This window comes from Nycticebus coucang, unplaced genomic scaffold, assembly GCF_027406575.1.
Source record: "Nycticebus coucang isolate mNycCou1 unplaced genomic scaffold, mNycCou1.pri scaffold_50, whole genome shotgun sequence".
Classification (NCBI taxonomy): Eukaryota; Metazoa; Chordata; class Mammalia; order Primates; family Lorisidae; genus Nycticebus; species Nycticebus coucang.
The window spans coordinates 724,715-747,317 of record NW_026515581.1 but is presented as its reverse complement, the minus strand read 5'-3'; the positions used below and the strand labels follow the sequence as shown (position 1 = coordinate 747,317).

General features: G+C 38.4%; 1 protein-coding gene across 1 annotated transcript in view; it reads right to left on the bottom strand.

Moving 5' to 3' along the window:
* Positions 1 to 12,341, bottom strand: part of LOC128579393 (leucine-rich repeat-containing protein 75A-like) — an 86,111-nt gene extending 73,770 nt beyond the window's left edge. The window contains 4 exon segments of the mRNA XM_053581516.1: positions 334 to 409; positions 3,195 to 3,237; positions 11,796 to 11,975; positions 12,302 to 12,341. Coding sequence (XP_053437491.1) covers positions 334 to 409; positions 3,195 to 3,201 — 83 coding nt within the window. The 5' untranslated portion in view covers positions 3,202 to 3,237; positions 11,796 to 11,975; positions 12,302 to 12,341.
* Positions 12,342 to 22,603: the final 10,262 nt, after the last annotated feature.

The following is a 22,603-nucleotide window of genomic DNA, read 5'->3' as shown; positions in this document are numbered from 1 at the left end:
GTTTAAATGCCTTTTAAAAATCACCAGTATTAAAGTTTCAAAGATTAAACATCAGTGACTTTTTAAAAGACCACAAAGAAAACAAAGTTGCTTCATTATATCATTTTTTTATGTTTCCATTTCTCAAATGGAAATCAAAAAGCTGAAGAGAGTAAACTTATTTTGAAATTGACAACATTTCAAACTAATTGGGATTACTCAATTCTAAGGAAACTTTTAAAACTTACCTTAATAAAAAACTGTTAGGTTTCAACCCTGAAATTACTACTATTCTCCCAGAAATAAATAAATGCTATACGGAAAGATTAATTTTCAAATGCAAATATAAAGTACCTGGAAATACTCTCAGTCATCTGAGAAGCACAAGATGGATAAAATTTTACATTAAATGTAAAAAGCCAGGAGCGATCTGCAATAATTAAATATCATGATTATTTAAACAATCAATAGAATGACTTTTTTTTTGTAGAGACAGAGATTCACTTTATTGCCCTCAGTAGAGTGTCATGGCATCACACGGCTCACAGCAACCTCTAACTCTTGGGCTTACGCCATTCTTTTCCCTCAGCCTCCCAAGTAGCTGGGAATACAGGCGCCCACCACAATGCCCGGAAATTTTTCTGTTGCAGTTTGGCCGGGGCTGGGTTTGAACACACCACCCTCTGTATATGGGGCCGGTGCCCTGCCCACTGAGGCACAGGTACCACTCAGAAGGACATTTTTGATAAAACTTTAAGGTCAATGTTTAAATGGTACAGATCAATCTCACTGCAGATCCGTGTGCAGAATTTTATTTTATTATTTTAAAAATTAACACAATTTACCAAACTAAAAGAAAATAAAAAATAAATTAGAAATCAATTACACAAATAACCCATCATTAACATGAATAGGTTCACTTCCTTAGAAACATTTATTTCTACTTTCATAAATGTTTACGTGGTGATCCATTATGCAAACATTTTAATATGACCTCCAAGTACTAGCTTAGAGATAAGATTTCTTTTAATCACAGGCTTTTCAGTTGCCAAATATTCTCTGCCATTTTCTTAAAAAATAAAAATTAAAAAAAAGCATTTCAAGATTTCTACTTTGTTGGTGGAAGGGAGTAATACTACTCATTGCATTTCTAGTAGGATGCAGTATTTGAATAAAGTGTAAAAGGGATACCAGAAAAGGGAAGGTTTGGTAAAACTTCACAATACTTAAAGAAAATAAAATTGTTCCCCAGGCTTTATACAAGAAGCATAAGTACCCTCAAATAACTTCAAGTTTTCTGTGTTGTGATCTAAAGGATAATCATTCATATCATAAATGACTTCTTAAAAATAAATCTTACCATTTATGCATTAAAACTTAATGTTGTGATGTGTCTCATTTTGAATGCTCAAAATAATAAAACTATAGGGAAAGGGGCAGGTATTACTTTTCTAAGGGGATTCAAATCACTCCATTAGACTGAATTTAGATTTCTGCTCCAAGTTCACAGGATTTTTAAATAAAAACAAGGCTGTGCATATACACCTTAAAAGATCTTGCCAGATCTCTAATTTCTTGACTTGAAGTTTCTTTAGTCCCATCTTCTTCAATGTGTCATTTTATGTTTTTCTCCCCGCCAGCACACTCCCTTTCCTCTAACTCAATAGTCCACAAATAGTTATTGACTGGCTACTGTGGACATAAATGCACTTTTGCTGTATTTGGGGCACTACGTCACTGTTCTAGTAATAATATCAATCCTATGTCAGAGTTTACATTTACTTTACACATATAAAAATAGGATACTGGGATACAGGATTTTTCAAAGTATTGTTAAATATTATGTCTCTTGCCTTGCAGCACTTTGGTGACAGCATCAAGCATCCAAGCACTGTGTATGAAAACATACATTTTGGAGGTGACTGTCACTCCAAAGTAAAGCAATATCATCACAGGATTATCGTTTCATAATGGTTAATTGTTGATTTTTTTCTAGGTTTTAACACAGCACTTGAGTGCCTGGCTATGACTACAGGAATAAATTTCTAATAGAATGCCTATGTTTTCTAAAAGGTAATGAAATGTATCCATAACACTAGTCTTTTTCTAAAGTGACAAATACAAATTGTAAATATTTCTGGTTCATAATACTATGTTGTAAAGTATGAATACATTCTGGGATGGCTAAATCAAGCAAATTAACATAGTTGTTATACCTCAGATATGTTTTTGTTTTGAGAACACTCAAAATCTACTCCTAATCATTTTCAAGTTAAATTTTCATTTCTTTTTATATTGCCACATCATCATTTTTACCCGGCTATATAGCAACAGACCTTCTAGCTATAAACAGTTTATATATTAATCATATGCAAGCATTCAACAGATGGAGTCTTTTCAGGTAACTTTGAGAAAATAAAGGTTGTAAAGACAAATTTTCAACAACAACGAGGTTGATATTTGTCACAAATATCTCAAAAATTAACGTTTACCTTTGCTAATTATCTTTTGACTGAAAGCTACAATGAAATCTTGGCAGAGATGAGGCTTAGAGAACTCATCTGGTGAGAGTGGATATTTGAAGGCACTCAGAGATTCTATGGGTACATGGGAAGAAAGGGGTAAGCACGCCTAACTATAAACCCAGATTCAAAGAATAAAAACAGTGGTCCTTGATTGTGGAACCAAGGAGAAGTAAAGACAGTGAAGGTATCAGAGCCCTGGAAAGATGCTCGAGTCCTCACTCTTCCAGAACATCTGCAACCAGTGTACCTTTACTACTCTGGATAGACAGATATGCTGACTAAACTAATTAGACACTTCCAAATCAAAGCCATGCCCATGGTATATGTCTACTAAGAATCAAATCTACAAAAATCATCACATGATTGCATGTCTTCTTGCATGAGAAGACCATCTTCTCATTCTTTCCCAGAAAAACAAAGTCAGACACTGTGAGGGAACATTTAGAAATGTGAGTCTAGAACTTCCAAAAAAATAGAAGACCCTAAGCCAAGTTCAAAATAGTCACAATTCTACAAAAATATCATTAGCATTATTAACTCCTAAGATGGTATTACATGCAAAACAGAACTGATTAGTCTAGCACTATATTATTATCCCAGCTTATATTCCTATAAATGTTACAGATAATAAAGGGATGAATAGATGTAATGATTAACTTAACAACCCCAAAATATGATTTAAATACTCACTTCGCATTTGTGTTTTTATCTTTTTTGTGGGATCAAGCCAGATCTGCAGGAGGAGAGAAAAGGTTAATGAACCCAGAAGAAAAACTCCAGAGTCACAAATAGAACCATTTATGATTCACCTACTTGTTAAAGTGTAAGCACAATTTCATAAAGTCCTATTCCAAGCAGCTTTCCTCTGTTAGCATTTCACTAGGCTAAGTAGTGACTTGGTTTTCAGTGCATGTGTTTACGTGTGTTGAGTTTCTGTGTGTGCTTTAATTAAACACTAAATGCTTCTAAGGTGACTCTTATGGCCTCGTTCTCTTGGATCTGAAATGGAACTACACTTCAAATCTGAGGATGCAACAGTCTTGGTTAACCAAGTCTTCTGACATTTCCCTACAACATTTTAATACAGGTTCTCAGAGAAAAAGTGTTCCAAATGAGGCTTGATCCTCTCATGACAGAAAAATCTGGGAAAAGAGCGCTAGACAATATATCCTAATAGCATATGTCTACTCATAGGATACGAGCAGTGTTAGAAAGAACCTCAGAATATATGGTTAAAATGTCCACAGAGAGTGGGATTGGTCAAACTCATGCCTAAGTCACTATGAATCCGGGCAGTCCCCTAATTATAGATATCTGATTTGCATAAAGCTTGCACTTATGATGGAGGCTATTACAGTAGGCCCCGAAGTTACAAACATCTCACTAACCTACAACTCAGAAATGGAGGCTATCACAGGTAATGGGTAAATGTATCTGTTCTATCTTACATACAGATTCAACTTACAAAGAAAACTATACAACCTACCTCCTTCATAACCTGTGTATTTGAACACTTGTGGGAACACAAACCACATGGGCTTATTAGGACCCCATAACTCTCTTGACTTTTGTAACATTTCAAACTTTCTCATGCCTATTTTATCCCCTTCATCAATATTTCCCTAACTTTCAATTGCATATGAATGAATCACCTGAACATCTAGTAAAAAATGCAGCCTGGAGTTTATCTAACAAGTTTTCACATTGTGCTAACACTGCTGCTCCTGGGACTACCTTTTGAGTAGGAGAGCCCAAAATTTCTTTTGACATAGAAATGATTGCTTTTTCCCAAAGCAAAATGTACACAGACAGTTTTCAAGTCTTATTGGCTTATCAGCCTACACTGAGTTGTCAAGTAAGCTCCCTACGGAAAGCCCTAGCAGGGCACTGTTTCCACATACTGCTCCCCATCCAAATACTGCTCCCAATAATAATAAGCAGCTCTAAAAATGAACAGCAAGACCCAGCTGCCCCCCACACTGATTCACAACTACAAATCCCCACCCTGCCGTATTGTCTTCAGTATCAAACCTAATCTCTCTTGTCCATTTCAAATTTCCAGGGCAGTGATCCCTATACCTATCACTGCGTCCTATTTTTTTTTTTTTTTTTACTTAGATGACAGCAATTTATTTTCTCACAGTCTTGGAGGATGGGAAATCAAAGATCAATCACTATTGTTGAAACTGCAAGGGTTTGAAGCAAAGTAACTCTGAATAAATCAAGCTAGTAGAATAGTAATACATCTCTGTGGGAAATAAAACAGAATGTTATACAAATCTATCCAGGAAGAAAAACCATTCTTTGCCTAGGTTACTTTAGGATTAGATTTTGTCCACAACAAACAGGAAGACCTTTTTAAAATTTTATGGAACAAAAGTTAAAAAATCAAATTAGATTATATGTGAATAATTTAATTCACTTCCAAATATATTTGAACAATGATTACCTGAAACCTGATTTTCTCAGAAAGGACATCTCACTTTTTATTCCCCAGAAGTTTTCAGTTAAAGCCTAGACACAAAGTGTGTGCCTAATGTTTGTGTATTTTCATCTGACATTTTTCTAAGAGTAACTATGATGTATTAGGAATTATAAATTATTATTTAGCATTAGCATATTTTTGAAAAAGAATGCTAGGGTAAACCCCACCCAAATTTGTCCTTATGTTAATATCATCTGACTTAATGTCCTTAACCTCTCCTTGACTTCAGCCATAGTCTTCATGGCCACAAGCCAGGTCATGTCATCACACTTCTCAGAAACAGTCATTTCCTCTCATCTAAGTTTTCTACACACTTATTACCACTGTGCCTAATCTTCAACATCTTTGCAATTCTACTCCTTCCCTAAGACATTTTTTTGAAGCCAATCTGCTATTTCAGATTCAATTACTTTCCTTCCTAAGACCCTCTGACTAATTATCTTGATTACATCTCATCAACATCTCCAATTTTCTCATTGCTTTTTCCTCTAACTGTAACTACCATAAACACAGCCAAGAGAGAACCTATCCAATACTCCATTTCTCCACTATTATACCCAGTTTGATGAAGGCAGTTAGAGAAAAACGCACGAATATATTCTATTGTCGTCACAATTTTATGATCTCCAATCTCAGTCAATAGCAACCCCTGTGCTAGCTCTTGGGTGGCTGTCTCTCCTGGTCACACTGCAACCCTACTCACTCGTAAACAGATGGTTTTGCCACCTGTTTCATAGAGATTTTATACTGCACTTTGTACAACTCAAATTTTTTAACCACTACATCACCTCTTATCCTGTTTCTTGCAGACTCTGGATGAGGTCACTCTCTTCACTCGAGGCTAATCATTTTCATGAATTTAGAACATATTCTCATCATCACTTTCCTCTGTCATCAGCCATCTATGTTTCTTGGTCTTTCTCACAGGAAAGCCAAAGCTATTTACAATAAAGCAAATCCTCCAACCCCCCCAAACGTTAGTCAACTATCTGCATTGTCCAGTATGATAGCCACCACTCACCAGTCATGCCAGCCATATTTCAAGTGATCAACAGCCCCCTGTGGCTCCTTGTGGATACACCTTACAAATAATACTCTAGAAACAGAAACTAATCCATGTCCCAAGAACTTTCTGATATGAACAGAGAGATGGGGTCACATGTTATACTAACTTGGGTTATTTTAAAAACAACATGATTAAAATCCTCCTCTTATATTTCCCTGTAAGAAATTTCAATGTTTTCTAAAAAGCAAAACAGGGGGTGGGAAATGGAGATAAAAGTGGAAGGCACTATGACAGAGTGATCAGGGGGAAACCCAAGCATCACTGCTGGCCCTGCATACTAAAAAGAATACTCACTACACAGAACTAGTGTCTCAGCCCTAAGTCATATTTAGCAGTGATAAGAAAAAGGCAAGACAGAAGTGCAGGAAACAAAATGTGTTAAAAGTTCCATCATGCAGTTAAAGATAAATGCCTTGTGTTTTCACCCTTACCCTCTGTCTAAGCTTTGCTCTGTGCTCTATTTTCTCATGCCTGAGACTTCAATAAAAGCCTGTGAGGGACAAAGAGAGGGGTGTTGGCCTCCCCAGGTCCCTCAGTTCAACACAAATGGACTGAGTAGATGTTATTCATTTGCTGTCAAGTTGCACCACAGCTACTGGACAGGGCAGGTATTCCGAATTCCCACCAAAATGAAAACGTCTATTGGAAGTACTGGGGTACATCCTCTAATGTCGCCTTCCCTTCTGTTCTTTTCATGGCCAGGCTCTTAAAATAATAGTTCACACATGTGCTGAAATTCTACACCATTAATTTTCTATGGCTTCACCTACTCCTTGATCCCCAAGCATTATCTAGCCAACAACCTACAAACACCTCCAATTCTGCAAAATGACAATTAAATTTACTCTCCAGTGATTAACTCTACCCAAACTGCTACTTTTCCTCCAAAGACCTATGTAAAGTCTCCACAAACTCCCCAGTGCCCAACTTTGACGTTTGAACTTACCTTCCATACTCAATATCACACCTCAGAGGTGATGGGTCATACAGCCTGCCAGGCACATTCCCCACACAGTGTCCCTGTGTCTTCCTCTTCACCCCTAATACCACCTCCCTGGTATTCATCACCTTGGGGCTAGATGGTCACAATTGTCTCCTGACCCCCTGTCTCTGGTCTCAGCTCCCTGTATAATTGCTTTCAACTCCAGGAACAAGTTCTTTCTGAAATGTAAATCTGACCAAAAATCTTTCTTCTTAAAATCTGGATTCCTTAACATGAGATACAATATATTCCAAAAATGATCTCTGCCTATCTTTCCAGCTGCTTTCCCAGCATCTCCATCAGCACTCCCCACAGAGCCCTCAAACCAACCTGGGATTCCAGCTGAAAGAGAGCACTTGCTGAGAAAACACATCACTTGCTGAGAAAAGACGGCTCTAAAACTGGTGCCCAGCTCCTCTTTCCCATATGCCTGTGCCTCCTGGGTCTTTTCTATGTGGAGATGATGACACTGCCACCTCCGCCATCCCAATAGACAGCTTAAAATGCCTCATGTGTATCAGGACCTTCCATGATGGAGCCGCTGCTTCTCTTGTGCAGAATGTCCCTTCCCTGCTCACATCCAGAATATTGCCCCTAATTTTCAGTAGCTATGTCAACACTAAACTGTTCATCTCATTCCCAAAATTGATAGATCTGCCTTTATGTAACACAAAATATTCACGCCAGGCAGTAAAACTTCAAAAAGTGTCTCCTCTCTAGTCCCTAATAAATGTCAGGCAGGTATTTAGGACAGAGTATAGTAGGCTCTGATAATGAATAGAGTTAGATTATAAGGAGGTTATACACTTGATAATTTTAGCCTCACCAAATGGTTAATCCATTTTCTGTTCCAACATACCTGAGCAATATGACATCTCATAGTCCACCTGGTAACATCTTATAACATCTTTCAATAAATCTCCACTCCTATAACATCTCCTGCTATAACATCTTTCAATAAATTACACAAATTATGCAAATTAAACAATGAGCTAGTATTTTTTTTAACTGGGAAGGGGACAATAACGGCATTCCCAGTAAACATAATCATTCATATGTATTAGTGTATTTGGTGCGTATTTAGGAAGAATGGAGGTAGGATGAGAGATAAATAAGATTCATAATTAATTAATTCCTAATTCTGTCTCTCCCGTGATTCTGATATGAAAAAGGAAGTCCCTTTCGAATAACACTGGCACAGACCGGCACACTATCACCATCTGTAAGTTAGCTCAAGTCACACATGTATTAATGTCATAATAGAGTGATCAACAGTCAAACTCATAATAGAAACTCTGCCAGCACCGTCCTTCAACACCCTATACAGAAAGTCTTGCAAGAGGACTTTCAGAATTTGATGACATGGAAAATTCCTCCGAGAAAAGATGGTACACTGCTACATTCCCAGTTATGATAGCTACGAAACAGTGTGCCTATTCTTAATGAACAGGAAATTCACAATTTTGCATTTTGCCTAAAATCTACTTTTTTCTACTAGTTTTTCCTGAGTTTCAAACTTATCTATAACATTTTTTGCCCTAGGCACCTTGGGTTAAATATTTAACTTCTCTATGCCTCACATTTTCACATTGTGGCTGATAATCATTACCTTGGAAGCCTCTTCTGAAAACTCCCTGAGACAACATGTAAAAGGTGCTGAGAACTGTGCCGGCCACACAGTGCCAATCCCAGAATGATCAGCTGGTAACAGGCATTTCTATTCTAGTACTAATGTCTTTGTGGTAAATGCCACATCTGATTCTTAAAAAAAATAAATTCTAAATAATTATGCCTGGTTATAAGCCTCAACCCAACAAGTACAGTATTTTCATCCAGAAAAAAAAGCATCTCATGCACTAGGTACATTTGAGACGGATTATAGATGGAGCATTTTTCATGCTAGATGCTATCTTTTAAGACACATCCAAAATTAAATTCATTTATTTACTTATTCTTTCCAGAGGTTATCTGAGCCAAAGTTCAAACTGTTGGAAACTATATTCATTCTATCCCCTTCTACGGCCCATCAAGTCTTCCTTCTCCTAAATAAACTCCTCCAACTTCCCAAAAACCAGGCCTTACTTATTCTTGGTATCTGCCATCCTTTGCTCAGACCGGTCAATCATTAGATTGATTCTGTCTCCTTGCAAAGACTCTCTTATTCACTTTTCTATTTCACTGCCACAACCTTAAAGCCATGTTTGTGCTTTCAGTAATCACCCTTATTCAAGTCCCTTTTCATCCCATTCTTAGTGTTAGCACAAGTGTTTTATTTATTTATTTATTTATTTATTTATTTATTTATTTATTTATTTATTTATTTAGACACAGTGTCTCACTCTGTTGCCCCAGGCTAGAGTACTGTGTTATTAACCATCTCACAGCAACCTCACACTTCTAGGTTCAAGTTAACCTCCTGCTTCAGCCTTCCAAGCGTCTAAAACTACAGGGATCTGCCACAAGGCCCAGCTACAAAGTGACCTCTTGAAAGGCAAGAGGTGCTCATCTCACATACTTGCTTCATCTTATCAATGACTTACCATTTGGTAGGATAAAAGAAATTACCCAAGTCTCAGTGAATAGCCTAGATACCCCGACATGATCTGACCCCTGCTAATGCCCAGCCCTACCCTACAGGCTTCTTTAGAATTTTCAAGCAGATAGCTGCCCTAAACTCAGGGTCCCATGTCTGTACTTCCTATGTTCTGTTACCCAGCCAAGGTCCACTCACACCATAGGTCTCTGCTCAAACAACATTCCCTCTTAAGAACGGTCTTCCTGGATGGAGTCCCGGCACCCCGGCACCCGTAACATGGTGGTTATAGCGCAGGCCACAAACACCAAGACCGGTGGGTGAGTTCAAACGAGCCCAGGCCAGATAAACAATGACAACTGCAACAACAAAAAAATAGCCAGGCATTGTGGCAGGGACCTGTGGTCCCAGCTACTTGGGAGGCAGAGGCAAGAAAATTGCCTAAGCCTGAGAGTTTGAGGTTGTTGTCAGCTGGGCACTCTGCCGAGGGTGACAAAATGGGACACTGTCTCAAAAACAAACAACAACAAAAAAAAACAGTATTTCTGTTTAGTGTCCATAATTTTTCCTGTAGAGCAGGAATCAAAATGTAGTAACTGGGTAATTAGTTCTTTCCTCTGTCTCCTCAACTAGAATATAAGCAGAGACATCTAGGAGGCCAGGGTCTTTGTGTTCATGGTTCTCTATTGGATCCTTTGCCATTTTGCCCATAGGGAGGGTTTTTTTTTTATTGTGTAAAAAACCACATAGTATAAAACCTTCCATTTTAAACATTGTTAAGGCACAGTTATGTTAACTATATTCTTATTATTGTACAACAGATCTCTAAAACGTTTTCATTTTGCAAAACAGAAACCACTTGAACAATTCCCCGTTTTCCTTTCTCACGGCCCTAGGCAACCACAATTCTATTCTCTGTTTCCATGAGTTTGATTCTTCTGATGCCTCATCTAGTAGAATCATACAGTGTTTATGTCACTTAACATTTTCTACATTTATTCATGCTATAACATATGACAAAATTTCCTTTTTTAAGACTGAATAACATTCCCTTATACGTATGTACCACACTTTTTTTATCCATTAATGGACATGTAGCTACGTCCACCTCTCAGCTATTATGAATAATGCTACAATAAGCATGAGTGTCCAAATACCTCTTCAAGGTCTCACTTTCAGCTATTTTTGATCTATACCCAGAAGTGGGATTGCTGTGCCATATGATACCTCTACTTTTCATTTTTATGACATGTCCATACTGTTTTCTATTAACAGCTGTACCATTTTACGTTCCCGCACACAGCACACAAGGGTTTAAATTTCTCCACATCCTCCTTGATACCTCTTATTTTCTTGTGATGACAATGGACAGGGTCTGAGATGGTTTATAGGTAACAAGCATTAGTTAATGTCTAGATATGGTGAGGCAACAAAAATAAATAAAGCAAAATTTGTATCCTCAAAGAGTTCACAGAGTCATAGCAGGAAAGAATAACACACACATAACATTTGTACTACATTTGTAGACCACAGGCAGAAAAATTACCAAATCCCCTCTACAGTAGGCTGAGATTAGGAGTAGAATATAAATTAGACACATATATTAGGAGTTATCAAAATAAAATATAATAAATCTCATTATGTAAATATCACTCTTATGCAAAACTAGTGTTCCAGAAATTCTGGATTTCTAAATATAGCATAGTCTATTTCTACTAACAGAACACATCAGTCTATACATTTGCAACATACTGAATTTTGTCCCTATTTTCCAAAGATTAAATGCTCATAGGAAACTACTAACTGGTAATTTCAAAAATTTAGATAACAACAACCATTCTCACCACATTCTCTTTTATGCCTTTGAAGGCCAACAAAGAAGTACATGCTTGGAAACACTATTAAGATCAACTTATAATTTATAGCCTCAAAAATGTCCAGTTTAGTCATATATGTTGTTAATTCTGAGAAGAGTGTTGTACACACAGACCTAGTAAGGGTACTCACACACTCTTCAGCAGGCCGGCAGGCAATTTAATTGCCTCTAGTCTAAACATGAAATTAACACAAACTAAACATCAAGATTAGAAAAGTAAGCAAGTTCAGAAAATGTTCTGTTCTATAATGCCATCCTTCCTACCCTGTATTTTATTAGTGGGACATGGAAATACAAACAATGATGTCATGTAGGCAAATAAAATGCACACTCAGGTTTCGGTACTCACCCTTCTATTCTTCTTTCTGTGATTTGAGTGTTAGGTCTCAAACAGTAATCCCTTTTACTGTCACCATGAGCCTTGGGTATCCTCACATAGAATCCCTCCAATGTGTCTCCATCCCATGTGTCAGGCACCCTTAATACCCACCATGCAGGTGCCTACACAGTGTGAGCTGATTTATCCATCCTTAGCAACAAAAAGGCAGACTGAGACATTGAAAACCAAACGTTTAATGCCGTTTTTAAAACTCTGTGTTGTTTTTATGTCAGAACACCAATTTTCAATCGATGACAATTACATTCTGTCTGCTTACAAGTGTAAAACACACACATACAAAAAAACTCCCAAAACGTATAGATCATTTTCTCTACACAAGATAGTTTTCCAATATTTACCAGATTTCTAAGGTGAAGTCTTGATAACACATAAGTTATTTTAAAGACAAATTTTATACTGATAAAAACTTGTTTTAAAAAGTTCTTAAAAGTAAAGATAGAGTCAAAGTCAGTTACCTTCTCCTCAACATTTTCGTAAAACATGAGCCCAAAATAGTCCTTTTCTAGCACATCCAGATGGTCACATACGTAGTCCAATAATGCTTTTCCCACTGAATTTTTCTGAAGAAAAAAGCAGCATTTTTTACTTTTCAAGCACTAAAGATTTCATGAGTACTGTAACTACAGAACATACTGGCAGATCTACGATACAGTGTAAAGTAACCTAAAATATTTATTTCCCAATTTTATGACAATATGAAAATGATTCATAATGCTTTTCACTTTAGCCCTTATACCTCCCACTCATAAAAAGGCAGAAATTCTAAAGTGAAATCATAATAAAATGCCCTCTCCTTTATTGATACTAGTCCCTGTAACAAAAAGGACTAAAAAGGCACTATGCGAGCAGTTCCTTTACTAATGTTAAAAATGGTACAAAATCTGTTGAGACTGCTTCCCTCTATTCCTTCAGGTGGCTCATGACATATGACTGGATAGTCCCCAGGAAAATCAATCAGCCCCATTATTCAATATATCCTAACATCATTTATTCCACCAACATTTTACTTTGATGTTTCACTTTTTACCACATTTGTAGACAGAATTTTCTTTATTTTTTTCTACTTCCAAAACTAACACTTTTATTAAATCAAGGAAAGATTCACTGTAGAAAAGTCAACAAAGGTTTTAACAGAACAAAGTATACCTTTTTACAAAATATGTAGATATTAACAGCAAACTGTTTCTGAGATTTGCTTTTATGTTCTTTTAGTTATTTTAAAGCAAACATAAAAATGTTAATTAGTAGGGAATGTGCTAGTAATGATGATTACATGAAGAGCTAATCCACTCTTCATCCTTTATCTGTGATTTAGAACATCTACAAAATGCTTTATTATTTCTACTAATGAACTGATTCAGGTTTCACCAAAAAGTAGCAAAACCGAGTGGCTGGTAGAATCTGTCTCACTACATCATACTCGCCCATTATCTTTGAGAATAAGAAATAACCACAGCACCATATAAATAGTTAATTTTTTTGTGTGTGTGTTTGTGTGTGTGTGAAAAGTCAGTTTTTAGGTTATAACAGTGGCCAACTAGATCAGTTAGCATGTAACTGACATTTTTGTAATTTTCGTGATATACAACATTTTAATCAGAAAACATGAACACTTCAGTACCCTGTTGTGTGCCCCGTTTAGAAATACTTAATAGCACTTCCCTAGACAACGCTGGTTGCTACTGCAGCATAACCTAGTGAAAGTTGGCAGTGATCAAGTAAAGACAAATTAAAATACTAATGTGATTTCCCATACATATGATTGGTCAAAAGTAATCAGTTTGATAATAAGATATGTTAATGATAATGTGGTAAAATCAAACTTAAATGACTGCTGGTTACAATGTAAGTTATTGGCACATTCACTTTGGCAGTATCTGTGAAAAGTGACGTGAAACTTCATCAATAATTTCACCACTGTCTGTCTACCCTAAAGAAACTCTTGCACAGTAGATGAGGAAACTCATCCTACAATGTTCACTGAAGGGCCATTATTGTACATAAAGAAGGGGAATCAACGGTTCAGTCATATAAAGGAATACTCCACAGCTGTTAAAACAAATTAAGATTTACATATCATAAAATGATATACAAAGCAAGAAGGAAAAGATGACAATGAGATGAAGCAATGTCCGTAATGTTTTATTTGGTTAAAGATCGAAAACACACAATAAGGTAGTAATGGCTGATTAAATGTTTATGGTGGATATCAACTGCCCCTTCTACTGTTTCTGTGTTTTTATAGTTTTTTAAATAATTCATGACTTTTAAGAAAAGATAGAACAAAACTAGATTTAAAAAATAAAGGACAATGGTCACTCCTGTGGTTCACTGTTCAAAAGAAATTTATAAATTAATAGGCATTTTGGATCATCTAAATAGTCCTATAATCTATAGATAAAGAAATAGGCCCAGAGAGATTGAATCAATGATTCAAGGTCACTTAGGATCAAGTTAAATGCTCAAAAATCTACATTCCCTCACTTTTACGGTAGGTAGGAAAAACAAGGGACATGGGGTCCCTTGACCCAAGTTCAGAAAATCATTCTTTTCTATTGTTTTCCCTGTATAGGAGCAGCCTTGTCCCTTCCATCAAGGGAAGACACAGCACTTGCTCCTGGAACAATGCAAGAAGCAGCAGCCATCTTGGAAGCAGCTCCTCATCAAATACCAAATTTCCTGGCACCTTAGTCTTGGACTTTCCAATCTCCAGAACTGAAAGCAATTAATTCCTGGTGTTTATGAATGACCCAGGCTAAGGCATTTTGTTATGGCAACAAGAATTAAGACATAGATTTTCAATCCCCTTTCGCTTCTCCCTCTCTTTAAACACAATTGAAATATCAAGGTGAGCACAAGAACCATAAATCATCTGAATACATAATAAACTACTGTTCTACTTGATACACTTAAGATGTTATTACCAAGCTGAACTCTTTCATCGTTGTTAAAGTATAACTTCTATTTTTAACAAGAATGTCAGAAGTTAGGAAAAATGTTAATAGGAAATCAACTGGAGCAGTTTTTAACCAGCAATATCAGTCCCATGTGAGACAGAAGAAACAGTATCATTCTGTGCTCAGGTCCATGAGCTCTAGAATCAAATTACCATGGCTACAATATTGATTCAACAACAAACTAGCTGTGAAACACGGGCCACGTTGTTTCATACCTCTACCCCATATTCCTCACGGTAACACTGGCAATACTAATGATGCCCACCTTACACAGAGTCTCATATATATTAAGTGACATAATCAAAGCATTTCACACAGTTCTTCTGTAAACATTAGCTATTAGTATATGTCATGTAAATTAAGTAATTAGTTGTAAAAAGCACTAAATTCTTCTGATTGACATAAAATGATAAGGTACTGAAGGCTTCAAAAATGACACTGGCTTCTGTCATTGGTTTTTGTCAGGATTCTGTCAAAGGAATTATCCTTTGTAAATCATGGGTGTTTTCTCATTAAATGAAACTACATAAATAAGCTAGATTTTAGCTATTATCTATCTCAAGGTAAAACATTTGGAGTTACACTTCATTATTCAGAAATACCAACCTACTACCATATGGTGTCCTCAGGAGAAACATCTTACAGCCAGAGGTAATAATCAGAATATTTCATTACCATTCAGAACAAACACCGAGTACACAGGACTGGAGGACATTGACCCTGCTTGTTTTAAGGGACAGGTAAATTTTTTTGTAACGGAAATAACTTTTTTCTATTCTTTTAATACAAATGTATGAAAAGTAGATTACAGAAACCTGGTGAAACACATTCACTGTGCCATGTCATGACCACACATCACTACAGCTCTCCACTCAGCTCTGTCTCACCTCTACCTCACAGAGGTATTTGAAACCAGTTAAGAGGACCACAGTACACTTCATCATCTGGGTCTTCTTCCTGCCCTTAGCAGAGGCCTCTGCTTTTATCTCAGTCTTTTCCGGAGAGGCAGAGCCTACTTCCGTGATCATCATTACAGCTTATGCTGTAGATGAAACAAAATCATAAAATGGTACTTTATAAACTCTCTAAATTATAGTTTTGGCAAGGAGTGGAATAAGAAAGGGTGAGAAGGGGAACAGCAGAGAGATAACAGGGAGAAATCACACAAGAGGAAGGTTCAAAAGTATAGGAGAAAATGAAGACTGGTAGTCTGACTCTCAGAATTCTGTCTGAGTCACAGAACCCAAACCAGCATCACAATAGAATTCTAAATGAGGACAGTTACACCTTAAATTGACCAAGACCATAGGTATTACTGTTCATTGGTTTGAACTAGTTATAAATGACAACTAACCCCCAAAGTCCAGTTTTGTATAGGATACTTACTTTGCTGTGTACTTAGTGTTCTTCCTTCTATATGTGGTAATAGGAAAATGTTATCACCAAAGTATTGAAGCACAATCTTATTGCAAATTTACACATTAAAACCAAAATATACCACAGTGCTAGCAGTTATGGCAACAGATTTTAAATGTAGTGTGCCTAATAGCAATAACATTAAATCTAGAGCAAAGATATCTCATTTTGTGTTCCAGTCACACCATTTTTGCTATCACTGTTGCAATGCAAAAGTTAATTTTCTGAGAAAGGTACTCAAACTATAATCACACTTGTAAAACCTCCATCCTGTCCATTTTGCTTACTCTTTTATTTGTGTACATGATGATAAGACAAATGTCTATGGACCCTAATCCAAACCAAATGAAGAAACACTAGAGGAGAAAAAACATATCTAATGATTGATTTGATTTTGATTTTATCACAACTCATGGAAACGAAATTTAAATTAAATCTGAAAATAACTGTTGGGTAAATTTACACAGGCAAAGGGACTTTCAAAGTGTGGAAACAACTGCCATAGAGAATAGGCAGAGCCTGGCAGAGATAGCAGATCATATATTTTTTTTTCTTTAACTAGTCATAAAAGTCCTAGCATCCTGGCCCAGGAGTAATGCCCGAGTATCTTCAAAAGTGCTACAAACATAGAACTAGGTAGTAGCACACACCTGTAGTCCCAAAGAAGTATTTCTGAAAATATGTATTATATGTGAAACACAATGAAGATTACGATGTGAGGTGGTCATACGGGCATTTACAGTGGGTGGCTTGTAGACATGAGGACCAAGTAGACAAGGTAGGGCAGCTCAGAGATGGTCCCTCCAGACATGCCTGCAGTCAAAAAGGAGAATGAGACCCAGTGTCAGGCTAGTCTCCACTGCCCGCCTTCCCCCCTTTTCCTCAACCCCCTTTTCCATGAGAGACTTCTGCAACTGAAGGTGGCTGGGAGGCACAGACAACACTCCAAAGCTCCGTTTCTCTATCTGGCTTTATATTTTTGGACTTTGATTCCTCTATAGGAGGAAGACTACTAATCTTGGAATTCTTTTCTCTCATCTCTAGGGATGTGGATATGCCATTTAAACTTTGGGATAGAGATGCTTATTAGGGTTAGCACAGCTCATCTCCATTTCTTCTGTGTAAATAGACAAATGATTTGCCCTTGAGTTTGCTGACTCAAGTGTTCAAGGTGCAATGAGCCTAGAGCCTTAGTGATCCAATGTAGGTTTCTGTTGTCCCGCAGCAGGGCAGTGAGCAGAAAGCTAAGAGAGGGAGGTGGGGAACACTCAAAGAACCTTAGTTACAGTGTTCTCTGCATGAGATTTCTGTTTCTGCTTCATGTTCAGAGGCAATTGGTGAATACTCCACTCGAATTCCTGTGACTCCTGGAAGACACAAAGAAAGATGAGATATTTGTAGACTTTTTGATCTGGTTATTCTTCACCAAGAGGCATGTTTAGAGCTACAGAGATGAAAATACTCTGAACTTCTCTCTATGAAAGGGATCTTCAATAGTGAGGGTTCACAGAAATGTCCCCTTGCTTTTAAACTCCAAATGCTTTGAGAAATTTCTTGAAACTTAGAGTCATTTGACATAGGCTATTTTGGCTGCTTCTAGAAAATTATTTCCTTGCTTCTAACTAAGCACAATATGAATGCAAACCCTTGTGCATAAAGTCTTAGGCATGCTTATTAGGACTCCGTGGCAAATTTGTAGGTATGTAAATCATGTGGCTTTCCCTCTCCAAGTCCATTTTCTGCACCACATACCAGAAAGTCATAGGCTTCCTCATTTTCCCCTGGAGAGGGCGCCCTTGTCATCATCAACAGCAATATTTGGGAACATCTCTGTATTTCAAATATCCCCCATAACTTCATTGCTATTGGAGAAGTTAATAAATGAAGGTAGCACAAAAAATGATTTCAAATCAGCTAATAAACTTATTCATGTAGATTTAAAATAGTTTTTATAGTTGATTTAACATTTGTGACTGGTTTATAGATGATGATATAGGTTGATTTTGCATCTTTGCAATTTTATTTCAATTTAGAAACCGTACAATTATTTTTTTTTTCCAATAAGAAAATTGGAAAAAGAGAGAGAATTAAGAGAATTATGAGAATTAAGCTTGTGTTTTCTTAAAACACATTTTAAGAGAATGATTTTAAATATATTTCTGAGGAATGTTTACAGGGAAACTCCTTTAATGGGACTTCAGATGATCCTTTGAGACTACAGTGGGTGGTTTTTAAGGAGGACTTGTTTGTGGGAGAAATGACCTGAATCTTTTCTAAGGTTGAAGAAATTTCTGAAGTTATCAGAAATGGTTTATTAAGGATTACGAGCCCATTTGAAGTAAACATTGGCTCATACACAGTTGGTTGCCTGGATCATACTGGGACCAGGCCAGCTGGATCTGTGCAAAAAGACAACTGGCGGGTGCTTTTGGTTTCATGGGCCTCTGCGTGGTTATCTTGGGATAGTTCACGTCTAAGTTTTGTCTTAGTTTAGTAGATATTACCTTAATAGCTTGGTGACTGGTGTGTAGGTGTCGTAGTTGTTCCTGGTTTTTGGTTTCTGAAAGGTCCCCTGTTGTCTTGTGGTGCACCTACAGAGTGCAGCATGGGCTGAAAAGACAGGGTTCTTGTCACTCAACTCCCTGGCCACCGTCAGCTGTACTCAACCATCTGCCATAGTAAGGGGCTGTAGCCACAGGGCCTTCCGGGGTACCACAGTCTACCTTGGCAAGGACACTCACCACAGCTCCTAGGCCCAGAGCCACAGTAGTGAAGGTGACGCAAGGGAACAGGATAAGTGGGTAACACGCTCTTTGGCCCTATCTGGCTCCGCTTCTTCGATGCTGCAGATACAGATAACTGCACTACTTTGTGAATCGTATGTGATTACAAAATGGAGACAAACAATGACTCTGATTCCTTTGTGAATTTATTTTCTCTGGCACCAAGAAACCCTTTTAAAATCCCCTGAAGAGGTTGGCACATAAGAAAAAGTCAAGTCAGAGTGTTGGACATGAACTGGCTCCTCTGATTCAGGGGAGATTTTGTGAACCCTGAGTGGGATACTCTGCCCAGGAAAGGGAGGAGGAGCTCTAAGAAAGGTGCAGGGGTCCCTGGCAGGGTCAAAAAAACTCAGATCCTGGAGGAGCTGAAAGGAGAGCTAGTACAGTCCAGCCTTTGACTCTGGCTGTAGGCACAGACACCTACGAGGTGCTTTCAAAACTGTAGATTCTGGGCAGAGTTGGCAGCCTCCATAGCCACCATCCTGGTTGCTGGACCCCTGGGATCATACAGGAAACCTTGAGAGAAATCAGATATATGTTGAGAATCATCCCCTGAAGGCTACCACACATCTTGAATTCTGAATGCTGAGGACCTGGGAACCTACATTTTCCCCCTTATTCTAATGGATGGTTCTTATTTATGCCCAGTAACTGGGGAAATGCAGGGTAAAGGGTACTCACCCAGGATCCTCAGCTGCAGGAGCTCTCAGCCGCAAAATCTCTAGAGGAGACAATAGGGCTGGGGCATTCTATACATCTGGAACTTCCAGGATTCCTCGGAGTTCCTTCGTACCCCCTGGGCTTCTCCACACCCTTAGACCCTTACAACTTTGGGGTTACTTCTGCTTTTTGTTCTCTGGCCATCTGTCAGTTAAATCTTCATTCAAAAATAAAGAGATGGCTTGGCGCCTGTGGCTCAAGCGGCTAAGGTGCCAGCCACATATACCTGAGCTGGCAGGTTCAAATCCAGCCCAGGCCCGCCAAATAACAATGACCGCTGCAACCAAAAAATAACCGGGCATTGTGGCAGGCGCCTGTAGTCCCAGCTACTTGGGAGGCGGAGGCAGAAGAATTGCTTGAGCCCAGGAGTCAGAGGTTGCTGTGAGCTATGATGCCATGGCACTCTACCCAGGGCTTCAGGCTCTGTCTCAAAAAATAAAATAAAATAAAATGAAATAAAATAAAATAAAACAAGTAAAATAAAATAAAATAAAATAAAAAATAAAGAGAAATGCATGCCAAATATTTAACAAGTTCCAGAAAATAGTTGTAGGGTGCCGGTGGCCTTCCTCAGCACGGAACCAGTGGAGACAACAGGTGATTTATTCTTCTAGGCAGAAGAAAGTGCTGGAGTGATTTCCCAGGTCTTAAACCACATTGCCAACTGGCCATTCAATAAAAGCTCAGGACTTTCTTTATCCAGGCATTGGCATTTTTTTTTCTGAAAATTAATCCATGAGGTCGATGACCAGTAGCTTCTTTCCCTTAACCACTGCTCCACAATAATCTCTGGACAGAGAGTGAGTTCAGAGCCACAGCTAGACTACTGAGTGAGGCCCAGGGTGGTGAAGGAAGGAAAAGAGAGAAGGAGGATGTGTCCTTTTTGGCTCCTGCAGGGATCAGGGGAACTGGGGAGCGTGTCCAGGAAAGCCTTGAGCTGGAAGCCCCAGCTTCTGGTCCCAGGGCTGAGTGTGGCTCCTGCAAGAACAGTACCGCCCTGAATGGGGGAGGCTGAGCCCTTGCCAAGGGGCTGCTGGGAGGGCTGGGCTAGTAAAGTGGCTGCAGCAGGCAATCTCATCAGGAAGGTCAAGGGCAGGTGTGTGTCCACTCCTAATAATCAACAGACTTGATTGGTTTGACTATGTTTGTGGTGAAATGATTTTGCAGATGCTTAGTATGGGAATGTGAGATCAACGTGAACCTCCATAGAGGTTATATTAGTTTGCCATCCCACCAGCACTGTAAAACTGTTTCCTTTTCTCCACATCCACAGCAGCATCACACGATTGAGAGTTTGTGATGTAGGCTAATCTTACTGGAGTTAGGTGATATCTCACCTAACTGAGTGGTTTTGATTTGCATTTCCCTGATGATTAAAGATGATGATCATTTCTTCATGTGTTTGTTGGCCACTCATCTGTCATGTTCAGAGAATTTTCTGTTCAAGTCTCTTGCCCACATACAAGTGGGGTTGTTTGCTTTTTTTGTGGTGATTAATTTGAGTTCTCTGTAGATTCTAGTTATCGAGCTTTTGTCAGATTCATAACATGAAAATTTGTCTTCCATTCCTAAGGCTCTCTGCTTTGTCTGTGTTACCCTTAGCTCTGCAGAAACTTTTTAGTTTGATCAAATCCCATTTATTTTTGGTGTCGCTACATTTGCCATGGGAATATTCCTCATATTTTTTTTCCAGGGCCACTAACTTGAAGTGTGTTTTCCTCATAGTCTCTTCTAGAATTTATATTGTTTTATGCCTTTAATGTAAATCTTGTATCCAGTGAGAATCAATTTCTTTCAGTGGTGAGAGGTGCAGGTCCAGTGTCAGTCTTCCACATGTAGCTGATAAGTCCTCCCAGCACCATTTTAAATAAGGAATCTTTTTCCCAGTGCATGCTTTTGTTAGGCTTATCAAAGATCATATGGCTATATGTGGCTGGGTTCATCTCTACATTCTCTAATCTATTCCATAGAACTGCATCTATGTTTTTGTGTCAGCACCTTGCTGTTTTAATCACTATACACTTGTAGAATAATCTGAGATGTGGTAACATGATGCCTTCAGATTTATTGTTATTTCTAGCTGGATTTTCCTAGGATACTAGCATGGAAGCTGGATGGGCATTCTAAGGCCTCTTCCTTGCAGGTTTGAGGGCAGCACTCTGCCTGGTAGATGCTGGTGGTATTAAATTGTTTCTTTGATCTTATTGTCCTCATTAGGATTCCGGAAATCCAGTCTGTTGTCTGGTTCAGCCTCCTGCAAACTTGTCTTATTTGATGCGGCCTAATTACTCAGGAGCAGAAGTGGCTAAGTCCTCAAGGTCCCTTTTCATCCTATAGTCTCTGGGTACCGCCCCTTCCCTGATGGCATCTCCACTGTGTGAGAAAGAATAGCACTCTGGGAATCCACAATGGTGTCAGCCTAGCCAATGTGGACTCCGACTGTCATTAACTGTGTCCTAGAGGCTTTCCTGAAGATAAAGTCACTCCACTGTGTCTTCTGTAAGTGATTTGTGCATAATTGACCATGAAAAGGGAAGGGAAAAAGAAAGGGTAGTCCCAGAAAAACACACTGGAGGGAAGAGAAGGGAGCCTGTGTGGCCTTTTGTGGCCTGGTGAGAAAACAAAGACGAAGGAGCTTGTGGACCACCCAATATAGAAAAGCCACATCTTCAAATCCCCAGCCACGGATCTCACCTGCTCCTTACCCGGCCAGGCTGAGGATGAAGTAATAATAGGAACTCTAGAACACCCCCAAGTTTGGGGTTTGCCCATGATCTCCCCATGTACTGAGGACTGGAGGCAAAAGTGTGTTTCTACAAAGTAGGAGGATGTATCGAGTGATTATAAGATGTACTGAGAGTTGCAGAGACAGGAGGCTTTC